The 15,695-nt window shown below is 31.0% G+C and overlaps 3 protein-coding genes and 1 long non-coding RNA gene across 5 annotated transcripts; 2 read left to right on the top strand and 2 right to left on the bottom strand.

Annotated features, from left to right (window-relative positions):
• Nucleotides 1-6,448: 6,448 nt before the first annotated feature.
• Nucleotides 6,449-10,240, top strand: LOC123202039. The gene is made up of 3 exons (XM_044617761.1): nucleotides 6,449-7,173; nucleotides 8,168-8,335; nucleotides 8,433-10,240. Exons 1-3 carry the CDS (start codon nucleotides 6,640-6,642, stop codon nucleotides 10,146-10,148), a joined length of 2,418 nt encoding a protein of 805 aa, XP_044473696.1. The 5' UTR covers nucleotides 6,449-6,639; the 3' UTR covers nucleotides 10,149-10,240.
• LOC123202043 lies at nucleotides 8,070-8,542 on the bottom strand. Its single transcript, XR_006498902.1, has 2 exons — nucleotides 8,419-8,542; nucleotides 8,070-8,311 (listed from the first exon to the last, which is right to left on the bottom strand). It is a non-coding gene; the product is annotated as an uncharacterized LOC123202043 (long non-coding RNA).
• Nucleotides 10,241-10,442: 202 nt separating the features above from the next.
• LOC123202042 (dolichyl-diphosphooligosaccharide--protein glycosyltransferase subunit 4A) lies at nucleotides 10,443-10,732 on the bottom strand. The gene has a single exon (XM_044617766.1). The coding sequence runs from the start codon at nucleotides 10,730-10,732 to the stop codon at nucleotides 10,619-10,621; it is 114 nt and encodes a 37-aa protein (XP_044473701.1). The 3' UTR covers nucleotides 10,443-10,618.
• Nucleotides 10,733-12,264: 1,532 nt separating this feature from the next.
• On the top strand, nucleotides 12,265-15,026 carry LOC123202041. 2 transcript variants are annotated; one of them, XM_044617764.1, is made up of 5 exons: nucleotides 12,265-12,847; nucleotides 13,378-13,543; nucleotides 13,653-13,855; nucleotides 13,948-14,127; nucleotides 14,755-15,026. In XM_044617764.1, the coding sequence occupies exons 1-5, from the start codon at nucleotides 12,677-12,679 to the stop codon at nucleotides 14,839-14,841; spliced, it is 807 nt and encodes a 268-aa protein (XP_044473699.1). In that variant the 5' UTR covers nucleotides 12,265-12,676; the 3' UTR covers nucleotides 14,842-15,026. The 2 variants fall into 2 exon arrangements, with proteins under 2 accessions (XP_044473699.1, XP_044473700.1); XM_044617765.1 differs by having other exon boundaries at nucleotides 12,272-12,847; nucleotides 13,951-14,127.
• Nucleotides 15,027-15,695: the final 669 nt, after the last annotated feature.

Genomic DNA, 15,695 nt, shown 5'->3' on the forward strand with positions numbered 1-15,695 from the left:
AATAAGAGTTCGCTTAAATAGAGTTCTGGTTAGGGTTTCGAGAATGTTCTAACCGCGAAGACTTGGAAACCGTCAGATCCGTCAATGATATTGACGGTTCCACATTGTTTACGCCAATGCTAGCTTAAAAGGTTAGGCGGGAACCTTGTTGACTTAGAAATCATCGAGGCCGTTAATTTCAAATTAATCAAATCTGGAACATCCGTGAGTTTAACCAATAAGGGAGGAGCGTGGGGTACAAATTAAAAGTACATTTGATTGAATGTTTTGAAAAGCATTAGCAAGCAACGCGCGTTCTGATTGGAAGTGCCAGCGGAGGAAGATTCTACAAGCGAAAGAGTATCGGGCTTTCGTTTTATCTGGACCCCAGCTGTCCGAACACGTTTCACGCGGGGAAGGCACAGACGATTTCCGGGTCGCGGAATATACTTTGAGTGAATTGTCCGGGTAAATGCTTTCGTAGCCGGATTCGATAGAGATCTGATAAGACACTCAAGTCTAGTAATTGAAGATTGAAAGTTTTTTTTTTTTTTCATACTTTTTTTGGGTTCATTTCCGAAGCCCCATATTCCCTCAAAATTTGGCCCAATAAACTAGGGATATGGTTTTAACTCGCTTTTAAAAATTAGATCGAAATCCATGGTCCGATAATTAAAATAATTTTAAATATTTAATTTAATATTTAAATGATATATTATTATATAATTGAACGTTAATTTATTTTTAATTTAAAATTATTTAATTATATAATAACACATTATCTAAATACTCAATTAGATATTTAAAATTAAATATACATAATTTTATTGTAGCAAAATATATATTACTTTTATGAATAATGTTATACTACTAGTTTTGAGTCTCAATTGGGTAATTTTATTATAATTCAAAAAATACATAATCATATAATAAAATATTATCTAAATATTTAATTAGATATTCAAAAGTTTGGCTAAACATTGTTCTATTATAACATTATAAAACATAATTGAAATTAACAGACAACACCGCCTCACATTATATTAAAAGAAAAGAGATCATACGTATTCAGATAAGAGTAGTACTATATGCAATAACTTTTGTATATAAACAACGATGTATCATCATATGATTGAATAGTTAAAAATTAAAGATAAAATAATATTCAATCATATAGTAAAATATTATTATTTGTACATAAAATTGTGCACATAATCTTTTTCATTAGATAAAGATAGCATGCACTCATACAACATGCTTATATTTAAAGAGAATAATAAAACTATACATATACATTTTTTATATATAATTTATGTACATAAATTATATGTCATTATGTGATTAAATGATTTTAAATTAAAGGTAAAGTAACACTCAATCATATGATAATACATTATCTAAATATTTAAATTATATAAAAAATATATATACGCATAATATTGTGTTAACGAGAAAATGTGTACACAACCTTTAACCCTTAATCCATTTGGTGGATTATATTTTACCTTGATTCGATTGGAATCCTAGTTATATATCATAATTCAATTCGAAAAATTTGTAAATTTTGCCCCAACTAAGCATTACTCTCGTCTGTCGACTGATTAGGGTATTTTTTTTTTCATTGGTGGAAAGCATCGTCTTAGAATCTTATTTGAATCGATTGGTTTGATCGAAAATCAATACCAAACCAGATTTGAATTATAAGTAAAATTTGTTTTATTTATTGGATTAGATTAATTTAATATTGTAACAAGTAAATAACACCAAATTACAATTCAACCGTTGGATAAGTCAAGTTCAACCGTTAAGTTGATATCATATAATTAAAATATATTTTAAAATTTTAATTATGTTATGTTATGGTAATACTGACATTATTGTTTTGATCAACCAATCGAATCAATCAATTTGTAAATTGACTTTGACCAAGTTAATTCCTAATTTAGGTTTAAAAGGGGGAAAGTTAGCTTAAGTTTAATTGCCTTCATAAAAACATTATGTGCATAAATCTTCATGACCCTTCTTTTTTGTTATACGTTCTAATTTTTTAAAAGCGAGGTCTTATTGTATATGGTAAAACTTCTCACTGACTCGATTCACAAAAATAATACTAAGAAGATAACTATTTATCGATAAGTTATTGAATCATTGATCCGATAAGTTTTTCACCCATAAATCAAACCAAAATGTTGATAGTTCAACACTCAAAAAACAAAAAAAACTCTATTAAACAGTTTATCTTCTTCACATCCACAAGATTATTATTGTTTTTGTAAGTACACATAAATAAAACAAAAAAGAACCTGACCGACAAACAAAGCCAAGACAAGGCCGTGTTACACTCCAAAAGGGCAACAAGCTAGCAAGAATTATACAATGCACAAAACCCACAAACAAGGCCTAAGCCAAACCAAAAATAAAGATCAAGAACAAAGAAAAATAAAACAACCAAATATAAAACGAAATAAATAAACAAATTCAGAAAAGGCTAAAACTGTCTTTCAAATGCAAAAGAGAAGACAAAACAGAGGATGCATCACCAAAACATAACAAGTAGAGAAAGCAACACCAATAATAGATAAAGATTATTCTTCTATATTATCTCATGTCTATAATGGAAAAAAATTATCTCTTGTCAAATTGGAATCACACAATCTATATAATTATTTTATTTTTGTACAATTAGAATAAAAAAATTCTTTAAATTCATTGTTTTATAATATAAAAGATTAAACAAAGGTAAGGGGATAAAAAATAATTATTAATATTTTGTCGGGTTTTTATATATAGATCCAAATAAAATGAGAGTAAACAAAGAATCTCGAACAACGGATCAAAACATGTTAAAAATTTCCTTATGTTCTTACATTAACCTGGTCATATTGCAGTATTGTATACTTCTCCTAGTATACATAGACTCTCATTAAAACTATATTATCTCTTGAACTGTTCTTCTCTTGGTGTTCCTCAGTGTTCATTTTTTAGTGTGGGTGGTTAACTGCAATGAACACCACGCGTAACAGATCAAATCCCAGACTGAAAGCTGATTGATTTAATGATTACTAAATTAAATGGCATATGCCAAATTGGGGTATCTTTGAACGGCAGCCTCATTTGCCACACTTCCATTGCCCTTCTCCCTCTGGCAGAGGGAGCTCTATCCACCGTAGCTAGCTCCTGCTAAACTTCTCACCACTTGAGGTTCATATTTCTGGTTTCGTCGCAGAAGAGACCCCACATTATCCTTGGATGAACTGCATGCTGTCAATTTGTCATGTAATATTATATATATTACATTACTGTCAAAACTAGCTAGCTTGTTTTAGCTGTCTTAATCGATTTTCAACAGTTGACCCCTAAGGGCAGGGAAATATTGAAAAGACTTGTTTGTTTAGCTAGAAAGCGAATGCATATAGGCCAAAATATATCAGTACAAAAAAATGTCCCTCCCAGCGGCTGAATATTCCAGGGATATTAAAATTTACCCGTTTGAGTTTAAAGAATGATGTTCCTGCAGGCAAATAATTGAACTTGTAAATGCGAGTAAAGAAGACTACTTCTAATTTTCTTCTTCTGGTTTGCATAAGTGGCCAGTGCACCAGTTGTAGAGAAAGTATGATGAAGAACTGATGCTACTCTCCTCTTCTTTATTCCGGTTCTCCATAGCACATCCTGAAAGTGCAAAATCTTAAAGGGTTCGGAGCACACACTTATTATTATTATTATTAGGGAAACTGAAATTTTTATCATTATTTTATTCCGTCTATACAAAATTGTCACTTATCCTAAAGCTTTCACAAATATATCACAACAATACTCAATTTCTCCAAAATACCCCTCTTCAATCTTTCATGCACAAATTCTCTCTCTTCTTCTCTGCAACTTTTTTCTCTCTTTTTTCTCTTCTTCAAAATGATAAAGGAATCACTCTCTCTTCTGGAAAAAAATGTTGAATTCTTCAGATTAAGAATTCTTCAAAGTAAAGATTTAAAAAAAAAAGAACAATTTACAAAAAAACTCAACTGGAAAAAAATGACCATCAAAAAAGTGTAAGAAGTGACCATCGAAGAAGATCACATTAAGTAGGATTTAACTGGAAAAAAAAATTAGCATTTAAAGATTAAAACTGAAAAAAAAAATTTACGTTTAACCCAAAAAAAAAAAAAAAAAAGCTTGGCATGAAATCTGGAATTAGGCCAAGTTGACGTTAACGCCAAGGTTGGCGTTAAACGCCAACCTGGGTTATACATATAAGGGTTGGCTTATATGTATATAATGTATTTATATTAATATATTAATATATTAATTTTATATATTATAATATTATTATATTATAATAATAAATATTATATTTTATAATAATATAAATAATATATTATTTTATAATTATATTAAAATATATTATATATTATATTATTATAATATTATAATAATATATTATATTATTAATAATTATATAATAAAATATATAAATATTATAATTTAATAAAAAGCCAGGGTTGGCGTTTCTGCCAACCCTGGCAGATATATATATATATATATATATATATTATATAATATATAATTATAATTATATAATATATATAATATATATTAATATTACTAAGGGTTGACGATGCCGCCAACTCTTGGTAATTATATAATATATATAATATATAATATTATATTATTAAGAGTAATACTATGTGTACCCACTTTGGGTACACAAATATATACACATATATGTGTCATCATATGATTGGTTATTGTTTTATTTTAATTCAAAATATATCACATACATATAAATATACATTTGTGTACTTAAAATGGGTATATATAATTTTATTGTATTATTAATATATATAATTATATATTATAATATATTATATTATAATATTATAATATATAATCTTATATCTTAATATTATATTATATTTTTAATTATAATATTTAGGGTTTATAATTAAATGTGAATAAATTCGGTCGATCGAATTTGATCGACCGAATTAGCTTCCGAAATTTTGTCCAGAACCCATGTATAATATTTTAATTAAAAATATAATATAAATAATATATAATATTATAATATAATATATATAATATATTATATATAATATTTTATATTAATATAATGTATATATTATATTAATAATGTAAATAATAATATTATATGTATATTGTCAAGGTTGACGGAAACGCCAACCCTTGGCGTTAACGCGACAACGCCAACCCTGGCAAATAATATATACATATATTATACTATATATATTAATATTAATAATAATATATATAATATAATTATAATATTCTAATTAAAATATAATATAATATATTATATATAATATAATTATAATTATATAATTATATAATATATTACATAATATATAATATTATAATATATAATTATATAATATATTAATACTGAAAATTCTAGGAATTATTAACGGTTGGCGTTAATGTCATCCTTTACACCACTTGCTTTGCTTTATAAAATATTACATTAATGTTAATTTCCCTTATATTACATATATTTATAAAATATAAAATTATATTATAATATAATATATATATTATATAATATATATTATTATAATAATATTATATAATATATTAATATATATTTATTTTATATAATATATAATTATATATTTTTTATTATATATAATATGTAATATATTATAATATATAATTAAATTATATAATTATAAAATATATAATATTATATATTATAAAGGTTGGCGGCACCGCCAACCTTGACGTAATAATTATATATATTTTATATAATATAATATATTTTTTATATATTATATTATATATGTAATATTATATTATAAAATATTATAATTTAATTATATATATTATAATATATTATAATATTATATATTATAATATATTATATATAATATAATAATATATAATATTATATATTATAATATATTAATATTATAATATTATATACATATACGCCAACCCTTATGTACATATATTAAGTGTTGGCATTACACAACAACTTTCACCTCAATCTTTTTTTTTTTTTCAGTTAAATGTCCAGTTTTTTTGTTTCACTTAAATACCAATTTTTTTTCTTTTTCCAGTTAAATACTGTTACATGCTCTCTCCGATTGTCATTTCCTCCAAAGTATATACAGTGGATGTGGTTGAGTTTTTTTGTGAATTGCTCTTTTCTTTTTTTAAATCCTTACTTTGAAAAAATTTTAATCTGAAGAATTCAATATTTCCTTCCTGCTTTTGTTTTTTAAGATGAGGAAGAAGAGAGAGTGATTCCTTTATTACTTTGGAAGAAGAGAAAAAGAGAGAGAATTTGTACATAAAAGATTGAAGAGAAGTATTTTGGGGAAGATAATTACTGTTGTGGTATATTTGTGAAAGCTTTAGGATAAATAATAATTTTGTATAGACGAAATAAAATAGTGGTAAAAATTTCATTATCCCTTATTATTATTGAAAACTCCTGTAATCCGCAAATCTATCACTAACTTCTACGGTTCCCCATTTATATAAACTCTGTTGTTGAGTTTCCATCTTTCAGTCTTCAATAATCTTCCCTTCAATAACCCCTTAGGCTAGCTTGAGTGGTGTTAGCTTGGGATTCAAAAAGGAGGTTTTGGGTACAAAAACTCAGCCGGCCCATATCAAAATTAAACATTTTTAGGATCGGTTATGGCAGCAGTGCGCCAGGCTGAATCGCTATGGCCGGTGCAGTTGGGTTCGGCGTTAAGGACGGCTCTAGCGTGCTCAATTGTGGGCTGCTTGACCCTTTACGGCCCGGAGCATCTCCGGCGAATACCAGCATTTCCAGCCTTTTCTTATGTGACAACAATATTGATTGTGTCAGATGCCACTCTTGGTGACACTCTTAAGGGGTGCTGGAACGCTGTGTTCGCCACCGTGCAAGTTATGATTCTTTCGATTTTATTCTTGCGGCTGATTGGACCTGGCGGGTTCAGCAGTGGACAGGCGGCCGTTGTGGTGGCGGTCACCGCCTTTGTGGTTGCGCTGCCGGAGTCGACTCATTTGATGGCGAAAAGGATTGCGTTCGGGCAGATTGTGATTGTGTGTGTAAGTGCAGTTATTCACGAGGGAGAAAGTGGAGTTGTGATGAACCCAGTTCATGTGGCGTCGAGTACGGCTCTTGGTGCCTTCGCTTCTGTTTTGGCAATGGTGGTTCCTTATCCGCTGCTAGCTTACTATGAGGTAAATCACCACGAATAAAAGCTTCGATGCACTTAACTTTAAAAACTTTAATTCTTAAGATTATCTTAGTTTATTGTATTCAAATAGACAAAATCAGACAAATAACACAACACAAATGATGACTGAGAAGAGAAGTGATAACTTACAGAAATTGAAGGGATTTAAACTAAACAATTGCTATTTTACGTGTAAAATTCTAATATGTATCTTCGTAAAATAATATAATTTTAAATTAAATATAAAATAATATTTTATTTTATAATTATACATAATTTAAATATTTAATTATATATCTAAAACCGTTTATACATACTATTTTTATCCTTTTTTTTGACGTAGGATAAACAAAAAGAAAAAAATTGTTGGTTGGCATCATAATAAAAGGTAATGCAATTTATTAAAAAAAATAATTGTAGTTTATTCGTTAGACTATCTTAAATTTTTAAACAATAAACTATAGAGCTGTGTATTATATATAATTTATATATTTAAATTATATATTATTATATGATTATATATTATTTTATTTTTAATTTAAAATCATATCAATCACATGATAACATATCATCTGTTTACATAAATTGTATATAAAAAATAGGTACTATGTGCACACAATATGATTTTGAGTATCTAATTAGATACTCAAATTTTGTGTTATCATATATTAAATAATTTCAAATTAAAGATAAAAGTTACAGTAATCACATGAGTATACATTAGTTGAATATTCAATTGTGTATTCAAAATTAAGTACACGTTGTATTGCTCATTCTTGAATTCGAATACTGAATCAATAAAACTATATGTAGCTATTTCAAATACACATTTGATGTATGTTATCATATAATTGAGTGATTTTGAATTAAAAATAAAGTAACATTCAATCACATCATGACACACATAAATGTGTATCTATTTATGTATTCAAAATTAGTACGTATAATATTGTTTATAGTGAATTGCATATGGATATTAACAAAGTATTACTTTGCAGGTAAAGAAAATGTGCAGATCATATGCTGAAAATGCTTCAGAGAGGTTGAATCTCTTGGTCAAGGCGTTGTGTGCAAAAGATAACACAACGGCACTCGAGTTCATTTTAGAAGCCAAATCTCTGTTGATACCAGGGGCCAAATTGCTTTCCAGTATCAAACAAAAACAGGTTACTGAAAGTGAACTCTCAATTTGAAGGCACATTCTCTTCAAATTTACATGGTAAAATTTATTAGCTAAAAGATTGTTTACCTTAATTTTCACAGGATGCCATGTTGTGGGAGAGACCTCAAATCAGATTCTCCAAACCCAACCACTTAAACCCAGGAAAGAAATTGCAAGAACTGGAGATACCAATTAGAGGAATGGAACTGGCCCTGAATTCTTGCCGTTGCTTCCCTGTTGGCATGATTGATGAAGAGCTAAGAGATGCTTCAGAGACTTTGAAAGCTCAGATTGGCCTTAAACTAGAACAAGTTAAATGTTATGAGCCCTTCGATGCAACAACAGCTCCGGAGATTAAGAATGAATCTGCAGACAAGTCCCTGTGGACACTTGGAAAAATTTCCTCAACTGAAGATCTTCTGGGGTCCTTCTTCTTTTACTGTATGGAACTCCTGCAAAATGGCTTTCCCAGTTCTGCTGGAAATTCTGAATCAAGTGGTTTGCAAAATCAAGGAAAAAGTATGAATTTACTGGAAAGGAGTCTGTTAATTTTACCAAGTTGTGAGAGCTTCATTTTTGCTGTCAAGTGCTCTGTTTCTCTTGGTCTTGCTGTGCTCTTCGGGTTGATTTACAACAGGGGGAATGGTTATTGGTCAGGATTGACGATTGCAATCAGTTTTGCGAGAAACCGTCAAGCAACATTTACAATTGCCAATGCTCGTGCACAAGGAACTGTGATGGGATCAGTGTATGGAATCTTGTGCTGCTTTATGTTCCAAAAAGTTGAGAATTTAAGGTTCTTGCTCTTGCTGCCATGGATCATTTTCACTAGTTTCCTGAGGCACAGCAGAATGTACGGTGAAGCTGGCAGTATTTCAGCTGTTATAGGAGCTTTACTGATCTTGGGTAGAAAAAATTATGGCAATCCGACTGAGTTTGCGATTACTCGAATCACAGAAGCTGTCATCGGATTGATTTGTTTCATCATGGTTGAGCTTTTGTGTCAGCCCACCAGGGCTGCAACTCTCGTGAGAACTCAACTTGCAGAGAGCTTGGCAGCTCTCGGAGAAGGCATTGAGGAGATCACTCTTTGTCCTGACCCAAAAAGCATTTCAGCTAATTCAAGAGCATTGACAGACAAACAAAGTAAACTGAAATCACATGTTAAGAAACTAGAGAACTTCATTGCAGAAGCAGAGTCAGAGCCTAACTTCTGGTTCTTGCCTTTTAATGCTACTTGCTACCATAAGCTCCTGGGATCTTTATCAACCATGGCAGATTTCTTACTCTTTGTAGCTTACAAAATTGATTCTCTCTTGCAAGCATCAGAGAAGTATGGAGTTGGTTGTGAAGAATTCCATGAACAAATAAATAAAGATCTGGAAATTTTCAAAGAAAAAGTTGGGTATTCAATGAAATGCTTTGAGGAGGTGATCTTGATCAAATCCCTTACGGTTCTTGCAAAGGAGCTGCAAAAGAGAAACATACCTTATGACATCGAACTGGGAAGATTCCCTGATGAAGATATGCATAGGAGTATGAGTCCTAATGAAGAAGATGTCCTGGAGATTTTAAGCTCTTTTATTCAACATTTGAATGAAGTAGCTAACAGAATCAACACTGTTGAAGGAAATGAAAAGCTTAAGAGCCAGATAGTTGTTTCTTTGAGTGGCCTTGGGTTCTGCCTCAGTAGTCTGATGAGGGAAACTACAGTACTGGAGAAAGAACTCAAAGAACTACTCAAATGGGAGAATCCGACTAGGAACATTAATTTGTATGAAATTTCCTGTAAGCTTAATGCTCTGTACAAAAAGTAATCCCAAAACATTGCACCCAAAGAGACAGAAGAGAGATTGTTGAAACCCAATATTTACCATATAAAACAGATGAGGTATAATTTACAATAAAAGCCTAAAGTTAAATATTACCAGAAAATTTCTCTACTCCAATTACAAAAAATTTCAACATTCTCTCTTGATGGGATGTGCAAAACCTGCTAAGTACTAGACTTTTTTAATTCGCATCCAGCAGAGATACTGCCTCAATAGAATTATCCATTTCAATATAAATATTGCAAATGCTAAAGAAAAGGCCATGAGAAAACAGTATACTTGGAGCAAATATAAAAGGTAAATATATATACTATGTCTACAAAATCCAAGCAATAAGATGCATTAAGCTCCAAGCTTGTTCATAATTACAGCAAGTTAAGTCTCTGTCAAACCACCTAGTCTATGAAACTAACATGGCATCTCTGCTGCGAATGGCATCAAAATACTAAATATCCTCAGTTGCCTTCATATTTCGGGTCAGCCATCACATAATGATACGCTATAACCAGTACAAAAATGAAGATGCCAAGAAAGTTTGCAATGAAGCCCAACGCCATATCATCAATCATCTACAAAACAAATTGCTAATAGATTAGTACCAAGGTTCAAAGTACCAAAATCAATCTCTCTAATAGAAACTCCAAGAGTATGTCACCAATAGTATTAAACTATCAGTTCCAGCAATAAAGTCATATTCAAGGTTTAATCAGACTTAAATCTAGATTTGGAAACAAAGCTCGGATGTTGATCAAAATGACAATCAGAGTTCATATTGAAAAATCTAAGGTATGACATAACTGAGAGAACATGGGTTGGGAAAGAAATCAAACTAACAAATGGGTAAATAAAATTTTTTTCCTCTTTATCTAATCAAAATGAAAATATGTACCAACCAATTCAATAAAATCAGCAATGTAAACAAATTAAAGATAACAAGGGAAGCCAAAATCAAACAACTACAAATGAAAAATCAAATTTACATAAAAAAACACAAAACACACACATCCACGGAAACTGCAATCCATTATCAAAATCTCCACAATCAAATAATAATATTATACATCTATTTAATTTCATGTTGCAGAATCATCAATCAATAATTAATAATCAAAAGAGTAAAAATCTCAATTCTCAACACAACAGAATCATCAATAAATTTATATAGACCAAATGTGACATAAAGTTTTAGGTCTCCAACAATTGAAACAGCAAATACCATTTTGGAGAATTTAAATAACAAATCAAAACAAACAGACGCGTAAAGCATTATAACATGAATTACCATTTCAAATTTAAGGGAAAATCGAGTTCATTTGACTATGTGATAGTTAAGTTTAAATCAAAATTCTAAGCTCCAAATTGTTTATCTCGTTCTTGTCTTTTTTAATAGTTCTAGTTTATTGGTTGGATATTGATACACTAATTAGAGTTATCCAAAGCGTAGACGGATTGGTTGATATAAGGAGCCTTTACTAACAAGAGAACAAACAAATTCTAATAATTTATGACAACAAAATGAAGCTCCATCTTCAGGATGAAATCCTCGTCTCAATAGCCAAGGAATTTTCGTAACTTACAAGACAATGAGGTCTATATTCTTCAGAACTAAATCAATTGAAATTGCATATGACTCCGTATCGAAAGGACGAAAGCATTGTGATGGAATAGATTAAATAATTGTAGATGATAGAGAATAAGAAAAGAAAATTAAGGATCTTACTCTGATAAACTATGAGGTCGAAGAAGATCACTAACTCTCTTCGTCAAAGAAAAGGCACTGTGTGATTTGAAAAAGATTTAGGGTTTTTTATATGAAGAAAACTGTTGTCAGGAATTTTTATTTTTAAGCTGACTGCAGTTGCAACTAGAACGCTGTCGTTTTGTTCAGAACAAAAAAAATAAAGATTCGATGTGGCTGCTGGGATTCGAGCCAAGGTCTCTACGGCCACAACGTAGAATTCTTACCACTAAACTACAGCCACCAACTTGTGGAAGTTGTTCTAATTCGGAATTATTTATGTCTCTTTTCTACGATCTTAAATCTGCCATTCACGCAATTGATTGAGGAACCGATAGCCATTGATAGACCGAGATACACAGAATCAAACTTGAAAGCAACTCAACTGCTTTGTATTGTTTAATGGGAGTAGTGCTGTGCTTACAGCCACCGTTACTGTAAGTAAACGTAACTTGAATGGTGGAAAAATCTCAGATTCCAAACAAAAACATATTAAACAAATCCCCAATTTCCTTTTTTACTGTTCTCTTCTTTATCTATTTCCCTAGGGTCAGTTTGTCTTCTCCATAACCAAGAACAAAACAGAAGAAATCTATAATTGTACCAGAAAGAAAAGGAGGGAATAACACGTTGAATAAAAGTAATTAAGCACTTTAGTTTTGATTTCTCTGAATCATTTTCTTCAGATCGAAGTGGGTTTTTCTTAAATTTTTTGAAGTGGTATTTTTTTGGGGTTGGGGAAGAAGAAAAAAAAACCCTAGGGCTTTAATTGGCGATGTCTGCAGGGGTCTGTGGGAAACGGGTGGGGTTCGAAGAAATCTTCGGAGCCTCGTCTCCTACGTCGGCCAAGAGATCCAGGTGTTCTAGTTACGGATCTCCCATCCGATCAGGATCCGAGGACCCAGTTTCGGTCTTGCTTCAAATGTTTCCTAACTTGGATCCTGAGGTTCGTTTTTAATGGTTAATGTTCCCTATTATTTACTGTTTATTAAATTGACTAATTATTTACACAATTCATTTTGACAGGAGAATTTAACGAAAATAATATGATTCATGTAATTTGTATAATTTAGGTAGTTGCATTATAGGCTGTTTGTGTGGATTAAGCATTAAATTAATTGTTAATTGTTCATTCCGTATTTTGCTTAGATGCTGTTGACATAAAATCTTGCTAGTTCTTGCTTTTTCTTGGACATTGTTCCTAACTAATGTAGCTAATTAATGAAATATAGTCCAGTTTTGCTGAATTTTTCCATGTTTTGTGGTTTACTATCTTTAGGTAGTCTATTAGAAAAACAACATAGAACAGAATTTAATGGTCTTGACTTTGGTTTGTGAAATGGGTGAACGTGAATTTAAATTTCGTTGCTTATTATGCTATACAGAGAGTGAGAGTATGGTATAGTAGTATAATACCGCATTGTTGGTCCTTTTAACTTCAAGGGTCTGATGAGTTTCCTTTTTTTTTCAATTTAGGTGGTAAAGTCTGCTCTCAGGGATCAAGACAATAAGATTGAAGATGCAATTGTGAGTTTACGTGCACTTTCTTTTGGTGACATGAGTGAAAGAACTAAAGCACTGGGACTTGATTCAACAACAATTGGGAATTGTTCTGCTCTTCTTTGTGAGAGTAGGGTTACAAGTAAGTTGCTTGTTAATACTCTTGTTTCCCTTGTTGGTGTTTTCTATTAAATGTCTGCTTTATCTTCCTTGGATTTTTTTCTTTTTTTGGCTTGAATCTGCATAATTAGGTAGTCAAATGTCAGAAGATAATGTTGGAAATATAAACACGGTTTGTGATGGTGAAAATATAATGGATGGGCCCAAGTGGGTGGATTTGTTTGTTCATGAGATGATGAATGCAACCGATCTTGATGATGCTAGAGGACGTGCTGCCAGGATTTTGGAGGCTTTTGAGACAAGTATTACTGCCAATTCAAAGATCTCAGAGGAGGTAATCAAGCATTTACGCTTTTTTGTAGTCATTGGCTAAGGTCATTGAAATTAGAATGTTGTATTTTCTGATGCTGATGATTTTGGATATAGCAGCATGAGCATGCATCTCTAAAGGAGCATCTGCAGAGCTTGTTGAACGACAACCAGATTCTAAAGAGAGCTGTTGCCATTCAGCATGAACGCCATTTAGAGCAGGAGGAGAAGGATAAGGAAGTGCAACATTTGAAGCTTGTGATAGGCCAGTACCAACAAGAAGTTCGGAAATTAGAGGTAACCTCACTGACATTTAAAGTTATCCCTTCCTTGCATGCTAAAAGTTATTAGAAGAGATGAGAGAATAGCGTTTCCATGATTTTCTTCTTTGCTTGACCCCAGATGCTTTTGGCAAGGGGATTGACTGGGAAATTTAGAAAATGTGTTAATTTTTATTAGACCATTGCTTTGTATCTTCTTTGTGTTGCATAAAACATGCATCTATGTTCTGCCTTGAATCATGCAATATTCTTTTAGTTGGTAACATATGTGGAGAGGCAGCCATGCATGTGAGCTGATGAATGTTTCAATTTATTGAAAATATTACGGCGAATTTGGTCAGAGGAATTCAGAACAAGACCATATTGATCTGTTTTACTAGTGGATCATGATCTTGTTTGATTGGCAACTTAGAACATGGCAACAATTGTTGCATCGGGAGCTGCATCTTACAATTTTTTTTTTATTTGACTTGAGATTGAGCAATATCCTCAGAAAAATTAGGATCCTGAATAACAAAATATGAATACTTAAACAGTAGTGTGAAGAAATTAGAATGGCTTAATTTCATTATGGATATTATATCAAAGATTCTTTTTTCTCTTGGTTGATTTCCAGAGATGACTTTGTGTCTCCATTGTGCAGATGAACAACTACGCATTAAAGGTCCACCTTCAGAGAGCACAAGAAAGTAGCTCAATTCCTGGGCGTTTTCACCCAGATATATATTAAGTTTATTATGTGAGTCTTCTTCAAGTTTAGTGTTTCCAAATACGTAATTTACTCTCTCTCTCTGTTTCTTACTTCTACATTTTCTTTAAACTAGCAATATTAAGATTTCTACACGGTTGTACTAAAATGATCAGCTATGTGTATGATTCAAGCCAATTACACTTTTGGCAGCTGTTTGTGTGAAATTCCAGCTTCATGTCACCAATAATATTTGATGCATGCCCTTCCTACATTGTGATCACAGAATGACCCAGCCCCCATTTTTGCAGTTTAACCAGAAACATTCTTACTGAAAGTTACTTTGTATCAGAAAGTTAGTAATAAGATCTCATTACTAATTTCAGCACTTTCACCTCTACCATTTGGCATAGCCCTATTCAATAAGTACTTGCAATCTAAAATCTACTCAGCCATGAATCAGTAAGGCGTCGTTTGGAGCCACGGTTTATCAAAAGCAACTTACAACTTAATCGCTTGTCTCTCTATTATAGGGTGCCTCAAAAGTTTGGATTCGAATTATGTTAAGTTCAAACAGTTCAAATTCAATTAGTATAAAAAATTGTTTGACTCGAGTTTGTTAAGTTAAAATCAGAGGCAACTCGGGTTTGATTTAAATGAAAAATTATTCAGTTTGAGTTTAATTTGAGTTCATGGTTCGAATAAATGGGTTAAATATATAGTAAAAATTTGTAATTCTCTGATAAAACGATATATTTTTACCCACCAATAAATAAATTAAACTATAGGTTAAGTGTAAATTGAATCTAACTATTTGTGAAACATAAGTCGAATCAAGTCAAATAATTTCAAATTTAAGTTTAATTTAATTTAAAAAATGAGTGAATTTAAATTAA

The sequence above is a fragment of the Mangifera indica genome, chromosome 18 (assembly GCF_011075055.1).
Source record: "Mangifera indica cultivar Alphonso chromosome 18, CATAS_Mindica_2.1, whole genome shotgun sequence".
In the NCBI taxonomy this organism is placed as follows: Eukaryota; Viridiplantae; Streptophyta; class Magnoliopsida; order Sapindales; family Anacardiaceae; genus Mangifera; species Mangifera indica.